Source organism: Pimephales promelas, chromosome 15 (assembly GCF_988280905.1).
Source record: "Pimephales promelas chromosome 15, fPimPro1.hap1.1, whole genome shotgun sequence".
Classification (NCBI taxonomy): Eukaryota; Metazoa; Chordata; class Actinopteri; order Cypriniformes; family Leuciscidae; genus Pimephales; species Pimephales promelas.
In genome coordinates, this window is record NC_142783.1 from 10,637,501 (window position 1) to 10,659,775 (window position 22,275).

Below are 22,275 nucleotides of genomic sequence, written 5' to 3' on the forward strand. Positions count from 1 at the left end.
TAAAAATAGAAATAAAAAATATATATTACTAACCTAAAGCCTTTAAATGCTAGTGTGTACAAAACAGGTTCTGATCTTATTGTGCACAATTAACTGGTGCAGGTCTTTCCAACAAGACAAAAATGTTGGTCTTTAGCCGCGTTTCCACCGCAGGAACTTTCCCCAGGAACTAGGAACTTTGGGGTGGTACTTTGGGGTGGTACTCGCAGGAAAGTCCCTGCTGTCGAGGTTGTACTTTTTCAGAGTTCGGGAACTTTCGGGGTGGGACTTGCACGATGGCGCGCGTTCGTCCCATCCATCTCACGGTCAATGTCCAATGTCTTTTCTGCCATTTTGTTAATTACCTCGTTAGTAATCCAATCGCAATCCAATTGAATCTCCTCCATACAAAACTCAAAACAAGCGCACAGACTGGGAGGAGCAGTCGCACGCAGTTCAACGTCACTACATAATCTTCCCGCCCCGGACAGGTACTTTAGCCCGTGTTGTAACGCAGTAAGCAAGCAGTCTGGGGCAAAAAAAGTTCCTATGAAAAAAGTTCCTGGGACAAATAGTTCCTGGTAATTGCGATGGAAACGCGGCTTTTGTAAACTTTCAGAAAAATATAAGATCTTGCTCTGTCTTGTTTTCAGGAAAACGCTATTTTTACAAACCGCTGACGGAATAACCAATGATGGAAAAGTTTCATGTTGACATTCAAACCTCCATGTAATACCATCCCCCTCAAACCATTAGTTTAACAGTACAGAAGTGGCACTTTAATCTTTCTAAAGATGACAGAAAACCTGTACAAGACGAATCAGTTCAACAACCACACCAACAGGACCTATTTGTTCCAGCACAGCCCAAGTGCGTTGGGAGTAACACACTACGGTGTACCTAACGTAAGCTTGATCCAATCATCTCCAGTGTCTCCGCTTCTCAACCACGAGCAACTAACATCTCCTGGCACTCCAGCACATGAACTTTCTCCAATGCTTGACATGCCAAACAGTGCCGGGGACTGGGAATATAATCAGTTTGGAAGGTCATCATGGGGATCTTCTCATGAAGAACTAGAAGAGACTAATCCAATCTACCCGTTCAACATCACGTCTCAGAACAACATCACGTGCAAAGACAACGGCAGTGCTTCTCATCCTCAACGGTTGGACTCATTCTCGCAGGCCTTCCCTACAAAAAATATTCACCCTCTCTTTGGTGATAGCAACAGAACAGATAATAAGCACTCAGAAAACCAAATTTCAGGATGTTTGCACTTACCTCAAAGTCTTCCAGAAGGGTCGGACAGGGAATCTTTGCAGTCTCCAATTTTTAACACGATGGTCATTCAAGGCCAAACGCAAATGGTATGTGAACAGCCCGGCTTCCATCTGTCAGAGAGCCAACATTCATTGCACGGCCATTACCAAAACCACCAGCAGTTTCACTATGGATACCAGCAACACAAACAGAAAGTGAACAATTTGGAGCAGGTAAACAGGAGTCTCCATAAGCCACAAAGCCCTTGGCATCATCAGCATGGTTATCAAAGCCACCCAATGTCATACCCAATGGCCTTGAATCAACAGCAAAAAGGGATATATGCACATAAAACTCACAATGACTCTCTAGAGAGCCATGAACATGTTCAATCACCAACCTACGGCCATCGTCAAGACTTTAAAGTCCCAGAGCAGCAGATCTTCCATTACCAGGACCAACAGTATCTCCGTTCACTTTCACAACCTGGCAATCCTTATCTCACCCTTCAGTCACAAGATCAATCAATCCCGGCAAAGCAAAACAACATGTTTAGTGATCACTCTGCACCCAGCACACCTGTGTTTTCAAGTCCCCAAGAAGATCGATCTGGTTTCAACTTCCCTCAAAGAAGTGAAGATCTTTGCAGTCCTCTTTATCAGAGCAAGAGTTCAGGGGTCTGTAAAGCGACTATGAGAGGAGATGTTTTTCACAATCTCACTGCACATGCGCCTCAGTGGTCACAGGTACTGTATTTTTTAGTTGAATACTTCATTAGCAACTCTTTTTATTTACGTTAAAGGTTTCTCAAAAATGTCTTGCAGGCATCGTCACCAGATATTCAAGATGAGGCTATTTCACCTCGTTTCAGGTTTGACTCTAACCTTAACCCTACTTATCAATTCAGGCAAGTCAAAATAATATATATAGTGCTTTTCACAATACCCATTGTTTCGAAGCAGCTTTACAGGAAATCATGTTATGTTGTTTATCATGTTTTAAAGGAGTAGTTCACTTTAAAAAAAAAAAAAAAAACTTTTGCTGATAATTTACTCACCCCCATGTCATCCAAGATGTCCATGTCTTTCTTTCTTCAGTCGAAAAGAAATTTTTGGTTTTTGATTAAAACATTCTAGGATTTTTCTCCATATAATGGACTTCAATGTGAACCAAACGGTTCAAGGTCCAAATGAGAGTTTCAGTACAGCTTCAAAGGGCTTTAAACGACACCAGACGATGAATAAGGGTCTTATCTAGCGAAACGATCAGTCATTTAAAAAATAAATAAAAAAGTTTACGTTTTATAAGCACAAATGCTCGCCTTGCTCTGTTCTGTGATGAGCGTTCGTGACTTTCCTGTTCAAACTCGTTTATCAAAATGAACAAATCTTTTTCGAGTCATAACTCAAAGGGTTCTAGATAAGACACTTATTCATCATCTGGTGTCGTTTAAAGCCCTTTGAAGCTGCACTGAAACTCTCATTTGGATCTTGAACTGTTTGGTTCCCAATGAAGTGCATTATATGGAGAAAATCCTGGAATGTTTTCAGTGAGTAAATTATCAGCAAATGTTTTTTTTTTTAAAAGTGAACTAATCCTTTAATATATCTTCATGTACCATATTTGCATTTAGCAGATTAGAGCTAGACGATAATATAGTTTACATTTTGTAACATTATAAACAATAAAGCAGTGAAGATTTGCTATAGACTAAAGTAAGTCGGGGTAAAGTTGGGGTAAAATAATTTATAACAATTTGGTGTAGTGATGAGCCTAATTGTTATTTGGTGATGTTTATCACTGACACAGTTAAGTGCATATAAGTGACAGGATTTAAAAAAAAGTCATGCCATAATACTTACACAATACATTGTACATAATATCTTTAGCCCCTAAGTGAACTAAACTCACATCATTTATATATTATACAGTAGTCAACATTTGACGTTAATCAATCCCTTTCAAAGTCATACATGAATTATGAACAATACCCGTTCTTGTCTAAGGACAACTTTGATGAACTTTTTTGATCCACCTCAAATGTTGACTACTGTATAATATAGTTTGTGGATTTGGATTTCTGTAGAGCAGAACCTGAGTTGTCCAGAGAGGAGGGATCTCATACAAAGATGAGATGCACCGTATGTCAGAGGGAGTTCAAAAGTCTTCCGGCACTGAACGGCCACATGCGCTCACATGGAGGACTGCGAACACACCCCACATCCCTCAAAATGGTACAATCCACACTCATTTGGATCATTTATGGGGTTGTTTGTGTAAAAGACGTAGTTTTGCATGAAATACAGCATGCTGATTTGCCCCATTGATTCAAGTTTCTATCTTTTAACAGAGAGATGGGCACATTCATCTGTCTACTGAGGTTGCTCAAACCAACCCCATCATCTTACCTGTGTCTGTACCCGTCAAGGATTACCAGACCCAAAACAAACTTATGCTCAACCTTCTGTGCCACCAGAAAGATGATCCAAGCGGTTTAATTAAGTGTGGTGCACAGTCACCCCTCGCGTCTGTACAAAACCACCCTTCCTGTGTGAGTTTCTGGCATTAATACAGTTATTTTTAGCCTCTGTTTAGAAAATTAAAAGCTTTAACATTGAGATCTTGAACATCACTTCAGCTTTCTGAGAATAAGACTGACGAAGCTCAAAATTAGAAATAGAAAAACATGATTCATGCTTCAAATATTTAGTTTCTCACAAATTTTCAAAAACTTTATTACAAAAAAATACTTTTAGCCATATATGCATTTAAAATGTGCATTCTCTCAAAAATATTGATGACGCATCTTGCATTTACAAATATGTGTCCATTTGAAAATTCCTTAAAATAAAAATGTCCCTCTACTGAATGCACCGAGCAAGGGGTGCATTTATGGCTGTGACGTAAACTAAAGGCTATTTCTGAAAACTATGTTTTGGCAAATTGGAGGCTAACTTTATAAATTTGTACAATCTCATTTGTAAATTTTTGAACTATCTGCAAACACACCACTGACTTATGTTTAGGGGTGGACCTTTATGTTTGTTTGTTTTTTTCGTACAAATTTGTACAAAATTACCAGCTTGTAAAATAGTTACATTTTCTTATGAGATAGGGTTGGCTATTTAACTTTGATTCTCTTCATTTGCGCCGACTAGTTATCTTTGGGGTCTCCAGGTTTTTAGAGGATTTATGATGTATTATAAATTTCTATAAATAAATTACTTTCATTCATGGGGATAACATGGATAATTTTACATTGTTTAAGTTTTTGGGAAAATGCAGCAAAAAAATAAAAATAAATAAAAATCGCTTTAACCACTAGATAGCTATAGAGCTCAATTATATGCCATTTGACTACCGGTAACCAAAATATATATTTTGGATTCATGTCTAAATATTATAAAATCACAATTATAACAACAACAACAAACAAAAAAAAGTCAAAGTTTAGCATTTATTGTTCTGAAAAAAGTTTTTCAATAATGTTACATTATTAGAATCAAACGTGAACAAGATGTTACAAAGATAAATGTTGAATTCTTTTGATTTTATCATTTATTTCAATCATCTGTTTTTAAAATAATTGTACAATTTTAATCAACATTTAAGTTACTAACTGTAACAAGAACAAAAATTAACAGAAATTAACTTTATTTTTTTTTTACTGTGTGTGTGTGCGCGTGCTATATTGTTTTGTCTCATCCTTTCATCTCTCTTGCACTCTCTCTCCCTCCCTCTCTGTGTGTGTGTGTGTGTGTGTGTGTACGTGTGTCAGTGTAACCAATTTATTTTGTGGTGGTTCTGCATTTTGGATGATTTTTTTTCCTGTGTGTGTGTGTACATTTTCAATGTGTCAGGGGTGTCAGTCACCAATTTATTTTTGTGTTGGTTCTGCATTTTGGATGATTTTATTTTAAAAATGATAAGAGAACAGTTTTTATAGTCTCAAAAATGTATTCCTGTGTATGTGTGTGTACTTTTTGATGCTATTCTCTAAAATGTGCAATGTACTAGAATACATATTAATGTGGGACAAATGTAAACCAATCAAGTACTTCAATTATTTTTTTAAGTGTAGTTCCAGTAAGCTTTCCAAGGAACAATGTTGTCAATTAGAATAATTACACATTATGTTGTGGGGAAGAATAGAGCTTTTGTTTAGGCTGAAGACTGGTACATATATAATATGTATTTAGCACTTTATTTAAAGAGAAGACTTAACATTTAGCATGCTAATACTGTATGTGCTATTGTTTGCAAACAGTTAGTGTAATTCAGTGATATGACAAAAGATATATCTATAATTGAATAAATTCAATCCTGTCATGAAACCATGTAAAATCACTTTAAAACTCCATATTTTGGTTACTTTAAAATGACTTAAACCATGTTTTTTTTATCACTTTAACATTATCAAATTAAGTTATGCAATCTCTGATTTCTCATTACGCATTCTAGATAAAGAGATCCGCCTCGGATGAAGAATGTGCACCAAAGCAAGTGAAAAAGAAATACCGCCACTGTCTGGTCCCATTGATGATTCCCCCGCCCAGTGCCGGTCAGGAGTCCCGAGGCGCTGTGCTCTTCCGCAGTCAGCTGAGGACAGCGAGCAGCATGGGGGACGACGTGCCGTACACTCCTCCACCAATGCTCAGCCCCGCACGCCCGGGCTCGGGCCTCTTCAGTGCTGTCAGCGGAAAAGGAAAGAGCAGCGGGGTTGAGTCTTCTGCAGACGGTAGTGAAGATTATTATGTCTCTAGATTTTATGACAATAACAAAGATTAAAGAGTTATTTTTACTGAATTCTGGCCTTTTCACACCAAGGACAATAACTATGACTTAAAGATATAATTATAAAAATCATCCTAAAAACATCAAAGTATAGCAGAGTCCACACCTCAACTAACACAAATGGCGCAATGTCTTTGGAATAATTTTCAGAACAATTATTTCCAGCTGATGAACGATAAAAACATTGACAGACAATCAGAACCTATCCTGCTTTCGTTTTAGTTGCAACCCTTGTTGTGAACGGGCCTTTATTTTAGATGCATGGTGAATGCTTATTACAGTAGCTCTATTTTCATCATTATAATATGCATTATCTATCTTTATCTGTAACTAACAGGTGTTAAGGATGACTGTGGTGAGACTTCAAGTGAAAAAGCAATTAAAGTAACTCCGTAAGTAGTTGTTTTTATGTAAAGATAATATAGGTGTAAATTCAATGCCACTAATGAAATGTTTTACATGTGGAATGCCATGATGCTTGGTGGTTGCCAGGGCATTGCTATACGGTTGCTATGGAGTTGCTAGGTAGTTTTTTTTTTTACTGGCCCAACTAATACCCAGAGTTCATCCTCAAGTCTCAGTGGTATTCTGTTTTTTTTTTTTATGATATGATAGGCACATGGTGATGGAAGAGAAATGAAATGAAAGAAAAATATATTTCAATGCTTTTGTGTTCACTCCCAAAACTTCAACACTGTAAAAAATATTTTCAAGATTTGTTATCACAACATATTTTATTTTGTCAAATCAACTTTATAATAATTTATTTAGTTGAGATAACTTATTATTTTAAGTTCCCTTTCGTAGTCACTTCGAGTTACGTCAGAAGTGACGGAGATTGGGGGTTTCGCATAGAAAGCCAATCCTCTTCGAGTATTTAAACACGAGCCAATGGCATGCAATGCCTTGGGGCTGTGGAAATTTGCATAGCGTACTCCGCCCTACTCCGTGAGTATAAAAGGAGGAAGTGAACGCAACCGCAGTATGTTTTCGCTTCGGAGCCAAGAGAACCTCTTCACTCCTAAAAGCTGATTCAAGACTCTTCGAGAACGAGCGTCCTCTTCAGTGTTGGTGTGACGGCGGTACCCAGCGAGATTTTGCATTGCCTGCGATCTGAGCAGTGGTCTGCCAGACTTTGCACTTCTCCCTGGTAGCTTCAGCGCTGAAAGAGTGAATTTCTCCTTTCTCATAAAAGTGAAAGTGAAAGAGCTGCACGCGGCACGTCTTTTTAAAGATGGTTCGCCCGTGCCCTTCTGGATGTGGTAGATTTCTGTCATCATCTGATGGTCACGAACGCTGCTTTGTATGCCTGGGCATTCAGCATGCAGCAGCAGCGTTCGTGGATGACTCATGTTCCTTCTGTGGGAGCATGACCATCTCCACACTGAGGTCGAGGCTCAATGATCTCACTAGAGTGAGAGCCCCGGTCCCCCCTACTCGATCGGCTTCCTTCACGGAAGGGGGCCCGTCGACCCGGGGACCCGGCGATCTAACGGTGACGGTGTGGGATAAAGCCCTGACGATTCCTCGGGCCACACCTCCCGCCTCAGTGCGTGAGCCAGCGAGCGCTAGTGCGACTCGGTCGGTTGTCTCTTCGGCGGCACCGGCTGCTTCGAGCAGCGCTCCAGATGATGATGTGATGTCTATCACAGCATCACTAGGCGGGCTTGAGTCCTCGGGAGAGGAAGATGCGGCTGCGTTGCCCCCTTCGGGAGTGCCAGCGTTGCCCGTGTCAGATCCCGAGCTGACGGCCATGCTGTCTCGAGCCGCTGGGAGTATCGGGCTAGAATGGAAACCTCCATCCTGCCCCGATCTCTCGCGGATGGATAATTGGTATCTGGACAAAGCTGCCGCCGCAAGGCCACGGCCAACTCCAATACCTTTTTTCCCCGAGCTGCATGCGGCGTTATCGCGCTCTTGGGGGGCTCCTTTGTCCACTCGAGAGCGCGATCTCTCCCCCGCCTTTCCCCCCCTCGACGGTGGGGCCGCCCGTGGGTACACTGGGATGCCCCCGGTGGAGCGCTCTGTTGCGATGCAGCTGTGTCCACAGAGCGCCTCCACCCGTGGTCCTCCTAAGCACCCATCCAAAGCCTGTGGGTTCTCGTCTGCTATGGCGGCGCGAGCCTATAGAGCGGCGGGACAGGCGGCTTCCGCTTTGCATGCCATGAGCACTTTGCAGGTCTTCCAAGCGAAGATGCTCAGAGACATGCACGAGGGCGGGACTGACTCGACGGCATTTAAAGATTTGCGGTCCGCCACTGACCTTGCTCTCCGGGCAACGAAAGTGGCCGCTCGCGCCGTCGGTCAGGTGATGGCCACTTCGGTGGTTCAGGAGCGCCATCTCTGGCTCAACCTGGCAGACACGCGGAGCGCTGAGCGGACTCGTCTGCTCGACGCTCCGCTCTCCCAGGTTGGCCTTTTCGGCGGTGCGGTCGAGGACTTCGCCCAGCAGTTCTCCACCGCCCAGAAGCAGACGGAGGCCATTAAACACATCCTGCCCCGGCGACCAGCTGCTGCCTCCACCCAGTCATCGGCGCAGGTGCCTCCCTCTGCTCGCCGCCGAGGACGCCCCCCTGCGGCTCCCCTCCCTCCCGCCCGGCCCCAGCAGCAGCCTTCACCCGGGCCCCGGCGTCGAGGAGGCCGCAGGCCGGCGTCACAGCCCCCTCAGGCCGCTCGCCCCGCTAAACGCCAGGCCAAGCGAAGATCCTGACACGGGCCGCTCAGTGACGATCTCGAGTCTTTCCCAGGAGGCGGTAGCAGGCCCCCTCCTTCCCCCGGTGGAGGGCCGGGGGAGAATCTTTTGTTCTCAGCTCCCCGCTGCTCACCCACGGGTGGGCAGCACCCTGAACTGGTTAAAGAAAGACTTGACATCCTCACTGAGCTCACAGACTGGAGTGGGTGCGCTCGACGCCCCCGTGCGTCAGCCCACACACTCCTCTCTGTCTCTGAGGGCGCGGAAGGGTGCGTGTGTCGTGCCCGGGCTACACCAATCCCTTCCCCCTCTGTCGCCAGACCCCCGGCAGAACAGACCCCCGTGGAACGCTCCGCTTTCCCTGGTCCCTTCTGTCGGGGAGCGGGCTTCGACGCATCCGAGCGGGGCAACTCCTGCACGTGTGCCAGTCGACCCGCACCGCTGCCCCTCCGGGGGGACGTCTGTGGTTCGCATGACCCCGTTGGCTCATTTCCTGGAAGCCTGGCTAGCGCTTCCCGGGATATCCCGCTGGGTCATCAGAACGATCAGATTCGGCTACGCGATTCAGTTCGCACGGTCTCCTCCCCGCTTCAGGGGAGTTCGCTCCACGATAGTCGGTGGCAATGCCCCAGTCCTGAGAGCGGAGATTGCGACCCTGCTGGCGAAGGGTGCAATCGAGACGGTCCCTCCAGCCGAGGTGAAGTCCGGGTTTTACAGCCCCTACTTCATTGTCCCCAAGAAGACCGGTGGGTTACGGCCGATCCTGGACCTGCGCATTTTGAACCGTTCTCTCCATCGACTACCGTTCAAAATGCTCACGGCCAAACGCATTTTCGAATGTGTTCGGTATCAGGATTGGTTTGCAGCGATCGACCTGAAGGACGCGTACTTCCATGTGTCCATCTTACCTCGACACAGACCGTTTCTTCGGTTTGCCTTCGAGGGCCAGGCATATCAGTACGCCGTTCTCCCATTCGGGTTAGCTCTGTCCCCTCGCGTCTTCACGAAGATCGTCGAGGCAGCCCTTGTTCCCCTTCGCGAACACGGGGTTCGCATCCTGAATTATCTCGACGACTGGCTGATACTAGCACACTCTCGAGCTCAGCTTTGCGAACACAGAGACTTGGTGCTCCGGCACCTAGCCCGTTTGGGCCTTCGGGTCAACCGGGAAAAGAGCAAACTTTGCTCCGTGCAGAGGATCTCTTTTCTCGGCATGGAGATAGACTCGGTCGCCATGTCCGCGCAGCTCACGAACGAGCGCGTGCACTCACTGCTGGCTTGCCTTCGTCAGTTCGAGGGCAAGAGTGCGGTTCCACTGAAACTTTTTCAGAGGCTCCTGGGGCATATGGCATCCGCGGCCGCGGCAACGCCGCTCGGTTTGCTTCATATGAGACCGCTTCAGCTGTGGCTTCGCGATCGAGTCCCGAGGTGGGCATGGCATCGCGGCTCGCTCCGAGTCCCAGTGACTCCGGCATGCCGGCGAACCTTCTTCCCGTGGTCGAACCTCAGCTTTTTACGGACAGGTGTCCCTATTCAGCGAGTTTCCAGACATCTCGTCGTCTCCACGGATGCATCTACCACGGGTTGGGGTGCCATGTGCAATGGGCATGCAGCCGCCGGTTCCTGGACAGGAGCCCAGCGCCTCATGCACATCAATTGCCTCGAGCTGTTGGCAGTACGGCTCGCCCTACACCGCTTCCGAGCGTTGCTCAAGGGCCAGCATGTGCTTGTCCGCTCAGACAACACTACGGCAGTAGCGTACATCAACCACCAGGGGGGTCTACGCTCACGCCAGTTGTCGCAGCTCGCCCGCCACCTCTTGTTATGGAGTCAGAAGCACCTGAGGTCCCTTCGTGCAGTTTACATTCCTGGAGACCGGAACTGGGCAGCCGACGAGCTGTCCCGGGTCCGTCCCCTCTCCGGCGAATGGCGACTCCATCCCCAGTCGGTCCAGCTGATTTGGGACGAGTTCGGGGAGGCACAGATAGACCTGTTCGCCTCTCGGGACTCGTCCCACTGCGCCCAGTTTTATTCTCTGACCCGCGGCACTCTCGGCTCGGATGCGCTGGCGCACAGCTGGCCACGGGGCCCACGCAAGTATGCGTTTCCCCCAGTGAGCCTCCTTGCACGGGTGTTGTGCAAGATCAAGGAGGACGAGGAGCAGGTCTTGCTGGTAGCCCCCTACTGGCCCACCAAGGCGTGGTTCTCCGATCTCATGCTCCTCGCGACAGCACCTCCTTGGCCTATTCCTCTGAGACAAGACCTACTCTCTCAGAGACGGGGCACTCTGTGGCACCCTCGTCCCGATCTTTGGAGGCTGCACGTGTGGCTCCTGGACGGGACGAGGCAGGTTTGAGTTCGCTGCCACCTGCGGTGGCGGCAACCATCACTTCCGCAAGAGCGTCGTCCACGAGACACCTTTATGCGTTGAAGTGGAACCTCTTCGTCAATTGGTGCTCTTCTCGCGGAGAAGACCCCCGGAGATGTTCGATCAGTGTCGTGCTTTCCTTCCTGCAAGAAGGGTTGGAGCGCAGGCTGTCGCCCTCCACCCTTAAGGTTTACGTCGCGGCCATTGCCGCTTCTCATGAAGCAGTGGAAGGTAAGTCCTTAGGGAAGCACGACCTGGTCATCAGGTTCCTGAGGGGAGCGAGGAGGCTGCATCCGCCTCGTCCTCCCCTCGTACCCTCTTGGGACCTCTCGGTAGTTTTAAGTGCTCTGCAGAGGCATCCCTTTGAGCCTTTGCAATCGGTAGAGTTAAAGTTTCTGTCCATGAAGACAGCACTCCTGGTTGCATTGGCCTCCATCAAGAGGGTGGGGGACCTGCACGCATTCTCCGTTGACGAAGCGTGCCTGGAGTTCGGGCCGGCTTTCTCTCACGTGATCCTGAGACCCCGGCCTGGATATGTGCCCAAGGTTCCCACCACTCCCTTCCGGGACCAGGTGGTGAACCTGCAAGCGCTGCCCCTGGAGGAGGCAGACCCAGCCTTGGCACTGCTCTGTCCGGTACGTGCTCTCCGCACCTATGTCGACAGAACGCAGTGTTTCAGGACCTCAGACCAGCTCTTTGTCTGTCATGGAGGGAGCCAGAAGGGAAGGGCTCTCTCAAAGCAACGGCTGTCCCACTGGATAGTGGATGCCATTGCTTTGTCTTACCAGCAGCAAGGCCTTCCGTGCCCCCTTGGTGTGACGGCCCATTCCACTCGGAGTGTAGCCTCCTCTTGGGCTTTAGCGCACGGCGCCTCGCTAACAGACATCTGCAGAGCTGCAGGCTGGGCGACACCCAACACCTTCGCCAGATTCTATAATCTGCGAATTGAGCCGGTATCCTCTCACGTTCTCGTTTCGGCCAGTTCTGGATCCGCTCAGGTGTCTTCGCTTGCTCGCCACTCCACTCCCCGGACTGGATAAGTGCGATATTTCCTCAGTTCTTCCATTGAAGTCTTGAGTCCTCCAGCACCGACGATGCGGGCACCACTGCGTTGCTCTGGATGCTAGCTAGGTGCCTCCATGCGCACGGTTCCCCATGGTAACCGTCTCATGTGTATTATCCACCGTAAGCCTCTCTGAGCATGTGTCTTCCCTTGGCAAGCCATCTGCCACCCCTGGAGTTTAAATCAGTAGCCACCTGCGGTTGGTACTCCAGTGTTCCATATGCGTTCCTATGTGGCCATATGTGTATTCTTAAGTCCTCCCTTCGGTAGGCAGCTGGTAGCATGTCCCCTTCGGGATATGTTTCCCAGTGTACCTTGGTAATCCTGTGTCAAAGTCGGATCCCCAAAAAAAAAAAAAAAAAAAAAGAGGTAAGGCTCGGGGGTTCAGTCTTTCGCAGGGCACTGGAAGACAGCTTGAAGATGGCGTGATGGCACAGACCCCCAATCTCCGTCACTTCTGACGTAACTCGAAGTGACTACGAAAGGGAACGTCTCGGTTACGTATGTAACCCTCGTTCCCTGAGTAGGGAACGGAGACGTTACGTCTCCCTGCCACTTCTGCTGTATCGCTGGGTAGATGCCGAGTTCAGTCTTGGCTCCTCAGCGAAGACATACTGCGGTTGCGTTCACTTCCTCCTTTTATACTCACGGAGTAGGGCGGAGTACGCTATGCAAATTTCCGCAGCCCCAAGGCATTGCATGCCATTGGCTCGTGTTTAAATACTCGAAGAGGATTGGCTTTCTATGCGAAACCCCCAATCTCCGTCACTTCTGACGTAACGTCTCCGTTCCCTACTCAGGGAACGAGGGTTACATACGTAACCGAGACGTTTCTGATGGTTAAATTAATCTACTTCATTGTATTAACTCACTTTTTCCAGTTTAATCAACTTCAAATTTTAAGGCAACTACTTTTTTAAGTTAAACCAACAATATTTTTTTACAGTGTAGTAATCACAACATTTTTTCTTTTGTCAAATCAACTTAAATCATTTATTTAGTTCAGATAACATATTATTTTGAGTTTCTGATGGTTAAATCATTCTCCTTCATTGCATTAACTCACTTTTTCCAGTTCAATCAACTTAAAATTTTAAGGCAGCCAAGTTACTTACTTTCTTAAGTTAAACCATCAATATTTTTCTACAGTGTACCCACAAACTTGTGGTTTTTCACTTGTGGAATGTAAAATCAATGAAATAGTTTTCCCTCCCATTTCATATTTTATTCAATCAGGTCTGCCAGATGGGGAAAAAAAAGCGTATTAACTTAGAAAAGTAATATCCCACCTCCTCAAGTTGCATGATTTAAAGGAGTAGTTCACTTTAAAAAAAAAACTTTTGCTGATAATTTACTCACCCCCATGTCATCCAAGATGTCCATGTCTTTCTTTCTTCAGTCGAAAAGAAAAATAAGGTTTTTGATGAAAACATTCCAGAATTTTCTCCATATAATGGACTTCAATGGGAACCAAACGGTTCAAGGTCCAATTGAGAGTTTCAGTGCAGCTTCAAAGGGCTTCAAACGCCACCAGACGATGAATAAGGGTCTTGTCAAGCGAAACGATCGCTCATTTAAAAATAAATACAAATTTTTACGTTTTATAAGCACAAATGCTCGCCTTGCTCTGTTCTGTGATGCGCGTTTGTGACTCTCCTGTTCAAACTCGTTCATCAAAATGAACAAATCTTTTTGAGTCATGACTCGAAGGGTCCTAGATAAGACCCTTATTCATCGTCTGGTGTCGTTTGAAGCCCTTTGAAGCTGCACTGAAACTCTCAATTGGACCTTGAACCATTTGGTTCCCATTGAAGTCCATTATATGTAGAAAATCATGGAATGTTTTCATCAAAAACCTTAATTTCTTTTCGACTGAAGAAAAAAAGACGTGGACCTCTTAGATGACATGGGGGTGAGTAAATTATCAGCAAAAGTTTTTTTAAAAGTGAACTACTCCTTTAAGGTATACCATAACAAAGATCGAAAACATTAGACATATCACCTTTAAGCTCAACAATGTGTAACTGCAAATTATTTTACGGTCAACTGCTTGCTTTATTTATTACATTTAAACAATATCAGATTAAAATAACCAGTACATAAACAGTTCTTACATGTTCTCTACAGTCACATTAATGTTGGTGAAGAATTTCAAGCAAAGATCCCAAACATTCAGAGCACACCTCCCACAGAGGAAGATACCCATAATGCTGTTCTTCTGTGGTTGCCCACCAAAGACCTGGATACCCCTGATAACCAACAGAAAGGTAACTAAAAACACACATCTGTGCTAAAAAATTCACTTTTGTACTTAAAGAATGCAGAAACTTTTACAATGCAGAGCAGAATATAAAATTCACAAAGAAATAAAGTTAACTAGACTACTATAGAACTATAGAAACTAGATTAAAGGGTTAGTTCACCCAAAAATGAAAATTCTGTCAGTATTTACTCACCCTCATGTTGTTCCAACCCCGTAAGACCTTCGTTCATCTTCGGAACACAAATTAAGATATTTAAGATATTAAGATCGCTCCTGCATACAGTCCATAGGCTTCTTGAGGGACTGGCTCTTGCTGTCCCCGAAAAGTCATTAAAGACATCGTTAAAATAGTCCAAGTGACTACAGTGGCTCAATCTTAAGTTTATCAAATGACGAGAACACTTTTGTGCGCAAAAAAACAACAAAAATAATGAGGGTGAGTAAATACTGACAGAATTTTCATTTTTGGGTGAACTAACCCTTTAATACGATGTGCATGTAATTTTTATACATTTTAAAGGGTTATTTTTTTTGTCCACAGTTATGGAAGGGAAAAAAACGGTCCAAAAATCTGACTACCATTGATTTTTTTCCCCCTTTTAGTGGAAAACCTTCTGAAAATGGCTTGTTCTAGTGTACTACCTGGTGGCGGAGCAAACACAGAATATGTCCTTCACTGTCTTTTTGAGTGCAGAGGAGATATTATGGTAATTATATTTCCTATAATCGCTTCCTGCCACTAAAACTTGTCTAAAAAGCCTTAAAATAACTATTATGTTTCAGAACACCTTGGAAAAGCTTCTCCTATCAACGGTAAACACATCCAGCCACAAAACAGACTATCATTATGCAGGTGCGTGACTGTTCAAAAGATTTTGTATCCAAAAATAAAAAGAGACATTTTGTCTTCCTTTTTCTGTGCGATCCTCATATGCAAGAAATCCTTCCTGAGGAAGTATACGATTATAAATGAAGTAAAGGGACTTAAAATACTAAATGCATCACATTATGTCTTATCATCAACTAGGATCAGACAGGTGGACACTTCAGGAGAAACGGCAGCTAAACAAAGCACTTTTAAATCATCACAAAGACTTCCATCTCGTCCAGAAAATGGTAGTTGCAGTCATGCAATAAATACACTTCTGTTTTCTGTAAATACATTAGCATTTATTTGGTTTGGTGACTGAAATAATGTTTTTCTATTTATTTAGGTCAAGACAAAGTCAGTGTCTCAGTGTGTCGAGTACTATTACACATGGAAAAAACATTTGCGTCTGGGTGCGAGAATCAGTACAGCTCTGGCTACTCCTGTTCAAGACCAGCGGGTGAGTTACGACGGTGTACTAGTAATACTCCTCTGCGGGGCAAAAGCAGTGACCTGAGATTCAGGTGTTTAAAAAAGTTAAGATGAACTTATAGAAATCAATTTAAAAGTGCAGGCGCTTTGATATGTTATCTTATTCAAAGACATTCAGACACTTTTAAGAGTGATTTAAGTGTATGCATACTTTCTGTAGTCAATTTATTACATTCATAGAGTGTTAAAAGACTAATTATGTGAAATGCTACTACAGTTATTCGCTTACATCAAACTGACTGTTGATTTGATTTGAATTTGAATGATCTATAGTAATAAATATTTTTAATGCATAGCCTATATATTTCATTAGGGAGACTGGGCGGTAAACAACACTGCACAACCGAACAAAGAATCCAACAGCAAAATATCAGAAAACTCCAGCGCTGTGTTTGTCTGTGAAGTGTCAAACTCTGTGAGTATCTATACTGAGACCTCTAGGTGCTTTCTCCACTTCCTGTCATTTACCGCACACCTTTCTCTAAAACATGCTGTATTCTGCCTCTGGGTTCTGTGACATCTCATGTACTTACTCATCTATATGTCCTGTGTATTATTCTAAGTCGTGTTATTGTGTAGCAATCACCTAGGGATGTCAATTTACATAAATTCGTTGTTTAAATTAATGATCAAGTAATCGATTATTCAACAACCTTCAAGGAGTAGTTCACTTTTAAAAAAAAAAACTTTTGCTGATAAGCATGATTCTTTCTTCAGTCGAAAACAAAATTAAGGTTTTTGATGAAAACATTCCAGGATTTTTCTCCATATAATGGACTTCAATGGGAACCAAACGGTTCAAGGTCCAAAAGACACTTTCAGTGCAAACTGCAAACTGTTCAAAGGGCTTTAAACGATTTCAGACGATGAATAAGGGTCTTATCAAGCGAAACGATCGCTCGTTTAAAAAAAAACAAAAAAGTTTACGTTTTATAAGCTCAAATGGTCGTCTTGCTCTGTTCTGTGATACGCGTTTATCAAAATGAACGAATCTTTTTTTCGTGTCATTTGGTTCATTCAACAAACGAAATGAACTCATTTTGATACACGAGTTCGAACAGCAGAATCACGAACGCGCATCACAGAACAGAGCAAGGTGAGCATTTGAGCTTATAAAACTTAAACGTTGTTATTTTTTTTTTAAATGAGCGATCGTTTCGCTTGATAAGACCCTTATTCATCGTCTGAAATCGGTTAAAGCCCTTTAAACAGTTTGCAGTTTGCACTGAAACTGTCTTTTGGACCTTGAATCATTTGGTTCCCATTGAAGTCCACTATATAGAGAAAAATGCTGGAATGTGTTCATCAAAAACCTTAATTTCTTTTCGACTGAAGAAAGAAAGACGGACATCGATGACATGGGGGTGAGTAAATTATCAGCAAAAGTTTTTATAAAAGTGAACTACTCCTTTAACCTTAAATCCAAAGCAGGGGCACTACTAAGTTATCATGTTACTTAACCACTTGCTTATCTAGCACCAAATAGGTGTTGTTTTAAAGCTTAGAAGCTTGGCTTTACAGTGAATATAGGGATGGGTGTCAGTCTGACTATTCACACATACTTCCCAAATTCCACACAAGCTGTTCTGTAGAAATAGCATGCAAGTCACCCACTCTCTTCCCACATGCCAGAGCGAGTAAAAATTTTACCAAATTGAGTCACGTATACGCCTCAACGTCAGCAACAAGTGATGCTGAAGGACCACCAGGCTGCCCATACTGTGACCAACGCCCTGGGGCGGTCTTCTTCATCGCCATGAGTGCAAGGTCAGTGGCCGACAGCTTCCTGGAAGCCTCTGAATCTGGACCCCTCTCGTCTAAGGCCTGCAGCATCTTGGAAGACTTGCAGCACCGCCATAGTTTGAATGGCAGATGCTGCCTGCCCATCTTTTTGGCAACGAGGCCAGTAGCACGGCACGGCTTATAGGGAAGCATTTGGCACAGGTGGGCCATAATAGCATCATCGAAGGGCAGCGGTTTGGTATGCCTCAAACAACTGACTCTGTCGACAGATGTGAGATGAGTTCCTGCCGCTTGGGCTTGGGCCAAATAGGGGGAGCAGCAAACTCGTGAGAGTTCCTCTTGGACTTCGGTGGACAATTGAGCGGGTCTCTGGGGGGGGGGCGCCAGCATTCTGACCCTACTGCAGAAACCTTGCTGGCTGTTCGAGGCCCAGGGCCTTAAAAGTCTCTGAAAGAACCTCACTGCGGTGAGCCTCAAACTCCTGACAGGACCAATCACCCGAGTCCACAGTGTCATCATCGTCATCCTCACCCGCATTGCCAAAAAAGATCAGGTTACAGGCTTCATCAGATGAGTGAAAGCTGGTCTCAGAATAGGACACCCAATCGATGCACGCGCTGGAGCTGCGCTGACGTGCAAACATCAGACGGGCCCAATGCATGTGGCTGCCGCTGCCTCTCCTTCCGCTTCCTGTTACCGCTATAATTTTCAGTCTGTTGCATTATATAAAATGTAATTGTGTGTTACAGGGGTTGGACAAAAAAACTGAAACACCTGGTTTTACTACACAATAATTTGTTAGAATGGTGAGGGCCTCATTTTGCATCCAAATACAGCACCAATTGACAGATAGAAGTCCTTCACAGTGACCAGAGGGATTATGAGCCGTTCCTCTTCCAGAACAGTGTCCAGGTCACTATATGATGCTGGTGGACTCGCTCCTCCAAAACACCCCAATAATATTCAGATCTGGTGACTGTGCAGACCATGGGAGATGTTCAACGTCACTTTCATCTTCATCAAACCCTTCTGTCACAAGTCTTGCTGTGTGTGTTGGTGCATGATCATGCTGATACACGGTTTGAGCATCAGGTGCTCATGATCCTCCAGAAGGGTTTGGTAGTCCTCGGCAGTGTCGTGTCGATCAAATATAATCAGGATTGTCATGATATTGGAGCTCAAACCATCACTGATCCACCCGTGCTTCACTCTGAAGATTGGCCGCCAGGCATATAGATGTGAAACCTCCAACATTGGCCAGTGTTTCAGTTTCATTGTCCAACCCCTGTATATATAGTATAGCCTGTTCTGTTCAATGCAGCAATAATGTTGCATATTCCTAAAAAAAAACCCCATACGATGATTAGATAATTAGATAATGTTTGGGAGCTCGATGGGTCCACCACACACATGACATTCCTTGATTTACATGCTTGCCAAGACAAGATGGACAAGAATTCGATGCTTGCTTCGTGAAAGAGGAAGAGAAAAATTCGTAGGCAACGGAACTGAGCTATATTGAATGGATCCGCCCGTAGCTTTCACTTTCAGTCGCCATTGGCCAGTAATTTTAACTGCTGTGATGCAATCAGGCTTCAGTAGTCAAGGAAGGAGAGGGATACCCCATTGCATTAGCATGCAATGTTGAGAGACCGACTTGAAAGGGAACTACACGCTCTAGTGATGAGCTTGTGTAAACCGACCCATCGATAGGTTAAATTAATTGATTGTCACTTAATCGTTAGCATACCTACTAGCAACCACTCAGAACACCTTAGTAACCAAAGAAAAACATATTTAAAACACCCACCACACTTTAGCAACATCATAGCAGCACACTGGAAAACAATTTAGGTTGATTGGGACACTTTTTCCCAGTCATCTCAATGGCAAAATGTACCCAATCAACCTAAATTCACTGTGAATTCAGTGATATATAATTCCCTTGTCGATAATTTTCAGCCTGTTGCATTATATAAAACGTAATTCTGTGTTATATATAGTTATATATTATATATATTATGTTCAATACAGCAACAAATGTTTCATATTCCAAATAATGACAATTATTAAAGACAATTCTTTGTACAAGTTGATTTTAGTTTTAGGATTTGCTTTGAATTATTAAATCATATTATGGGGAGTTTTTTTTTTTTTTTTTTTTATCTAAAAGTTCATGCTGTCATTATTTACTCAACTTTATGTAGTTCCAAACCAATTCTGTGGAGCACAAAAGGAGAATTTTACGCAATTATGTGTCTGAATATGCAACTACATTTCTGAAAACGTCACATACAGTTTACACTTAAAGGAGTAGTTCACTTTTCAAAAAAAACTTTTGCTGATAATTTACTCACCCCCATGTCATCCAAGATGTCCATGTCATTCTTTCTTCAGTCGAAAAGAAATTAAGGTTTTTGATTAAAACATTCCAGCATTTTTCTCCATATAATGGACTTCAATGGGAACCAAACGGTTCAAGATCCAAGACACTTTCAGTGCAAACTGCAAACTGTTCAAAGGGCTTTAAACGATTCCAGACGATGAATAAGGGTCTTATCAAGCGAAACGATCGTTCATTTAATAAATAAATAACAAAGTTAAAGTTTTATAAGCTCAAATGCTCGCCTTGCTCTGTACTGCGATGCACGTTCATGACTCTCCTGTTCGAACTCGTTCATAAAAATGAACTAATCTTTTTCCGAGTCAATTCGTTTGTTACGCTTGTTGAATGAACCTAATGACTCGGAAAAAGATTAAGATGAACGATTTCGAACAGGAGAGTCACGAACGTGCATAGCAGTACAGAGCAAGGCGAGCATTTGTGCTTATAAAACTTTAACTTTGTTATTTATTTATTAAATGAACGATCGTTTCGCTTGATTAGACCCTTATTCATCGTCTGGAATCGTTTAAAGCCCTTTGAACAGTTTGCAGTTTGTACTGAAAGTGTCTTTTGGACCTTGAACCGTTTGGTCCCCATTGAAGTCCATTAAATGGAGAAAAATCCTGGAATGTTTTCATCAAAAACCTTAATTTATTTTCGACTGAGGAAAGAAAGACAAGGACATCTTGGATGACATGGGGACATGAACTACTCCTTTAAGGCATATTCTTTTAAAGTATATTGTCTGTTATATGTAGACTTTTAAAAGTACGCTAAAATGCACATCTTTCTCACAATGGATCTTTTCCATACAACTTCTGCAAAAAATACTATAAAAGCACCACCTGTAAGTACTCAATACAACATATAATCTTTCCCTCTGAAGAGTCTTATTCGAGAACAGTTTACTGACAGTTAAAACACAATAAAAATGAAGTTGCTCAGACAAAGCTATTGTATGATTGGGTATATAGTGGATGACTTGCATGTTTTTTATGGCGTTGTCCATTTTGCAACTTATTACTTTTGTTTTAATAAAACATATACTGTTGTTCTAAGGAAACATGGGGGTTGGATCAAATAAACATTTGTTTCAGGGTAAACTATTACCACTTTTTCTCCCAGCAGACAAATGGAGAAACGTGGAACCAGAACAATCTCCGGCTGCTCTGTAGCTCTCCAGCCGAACACAGAGCTTCCACGCTGACCCAGTCTTTGGGTTCGGCTTCTGTGAGAAGTTCTCCCTCCAACAGCACAACCAGCGGAGATACTGATTCAGCCCTCGTCTTTCCCTGCAGTGAGTGTGGAAAGTAAGCTGCGTCCTGAGTCAAAAACAGAAACATCTTCATTCAGTTATGAATCACAGTGGTTGCGGTCTGATTCACTATCTCTCTTTTCATAGGGTGTTTTTGAAGGTGAAAAGTCGAAATGCCCACATGAAGACACACCGGCAGCAGGAGGACACACCGTTGTGGCAGTTTCCCAGGGTTTCTGAGCCAGATCATGTGACTGTGACACGTGGTTGCCAAGCTACACCACTAAAACAAGCCATAAGCCTTCATTCTTTACCATATCACAGAACCACAGAGGTGAAAACATCCTTAAATGACATGCGCAGTGAGTCAGTGCAGGAAATAGATCACCCTCTGAATACGCTTCCTGTCCATAGTCCACTGGACTATATTCCAAGTTAGTAGCTTAAGTTTAGCTAACTGAACAAGGACATTCTTTGTGTACTATAAAACGGACTACTTTATGTAAATAGTACAACTATATGGATATTAAAATGAATCAAGGCATATCTTTGCTTTAATGTTGGTGTAAAAACGAATGTGCTATTTTGAATCTGCTTGTATTTTGTATCACTTTTTTTTTTTTTTGTAATTAACCACCAGTTGACTATTAAACACTCACATGGATGTGTTGTGCAATATTTGCATTGCATATTTTCCCAGTGTAAAATATATAAGTTTAGCTTGTTGATCGATGGGTGATTTTATCCAACTTCTCACCACTACTTTTTTTTAAAATAGTAGTTCTTCTATATTTCAAACAAAAATATGGTTGTTATATGACCTCATGGCACCTTTTTAATATGCACAATACACAAGCTGCATGGTGAATTACTAGGCCTATGCTATTCTGAACAGACTTTGTCAGCTTGCAATCTATGACAAATCATATGTAAAAAAAAACAAAAACAAAAAAACAATTTGTATCATATTAAAGACACTATATGGCATAACTATAATTTTATTGCAGACTGAAAATATGAGCTTTTGATATGGCAACACAAACACTCTAGTTCAAGGGGTTTCCCCAGGGGACTGCAGGGAAAGTACTGGGGGTTATGGAAATGACGAG

General features: G+C 43.5%; 1 protein-coding gene across 3 annotated transcripts in view; it reads left to right on the forward strand.

Moving 5' to 3' along the window:
* LOC120480815 (transcriptional-regulating factor 1) overlaps window positions 1-21,842 on the forward strand; it is a 26,541-nt gene extending 4,699 nt beyond the window's left edge. For 2 of the 3 annotated variants that reach the window (XM_039674224.2, XM_039674231.2), the window contains exons 2-15: window positions 633-1,988; window positions 2,067-2,113; window positions 3,329-3,476; window positions 3,593-3,793; window positions 5,704-5,980; window positions 6,374-6,428; window positions 14,287-14,426; window positions 15,026-15,129; window positions 15,206-15,275; window positions 15,450-15,538; window positions 15,637-15,750; window positions 16,096-16,197; window positions 21,037-21,221; window positions 21,314-21,842. In XM_039674224.2, the coding sequence (XP_039530158.2) occupies window positions 774-1,988; window positions 2,067-2,113; window positions 3,329-3,476; window positions 3,593-3,793; window positions 5,704-5,980; window positions 6,374-6,428; window positions 14,287-14,426; window positions 15,026-15,129; window positions 15,206-15,275; window positions 15,450-15,538; window positions 15,637-15,750; window positions 16,096-16,197; window positions 21,037-21,221; window positions 21,314-21,605 (3,039 nt within the window). In that variant the 5' untranslated portion in view covers window positions 633-773 and the 3' untranslated portion in view covers window positions 21,606-21,842. The remainder of the gene's footprint in view (window positions 1-632; window positions 1,989-2,066; window positions 2,114-3,328; window positions 3,477-3,592; window positions 3,794-5,703; window positions 5,981-6,373; window positions 6,429-14,286; window positions 14,427-15,025; window positions 15,130-15,205; window positions 15,276-15,449; window positions 15,539-15,636; window positions 15,751-16,095; window positions 16,198-21,036; window positions 21,222-21,313) is intronic. The other variant, XM_039674242.2, reaches the window with a different exon arrangement.
* Window positions 21,843-22,275: the final 433 nt, after the last annotated feature.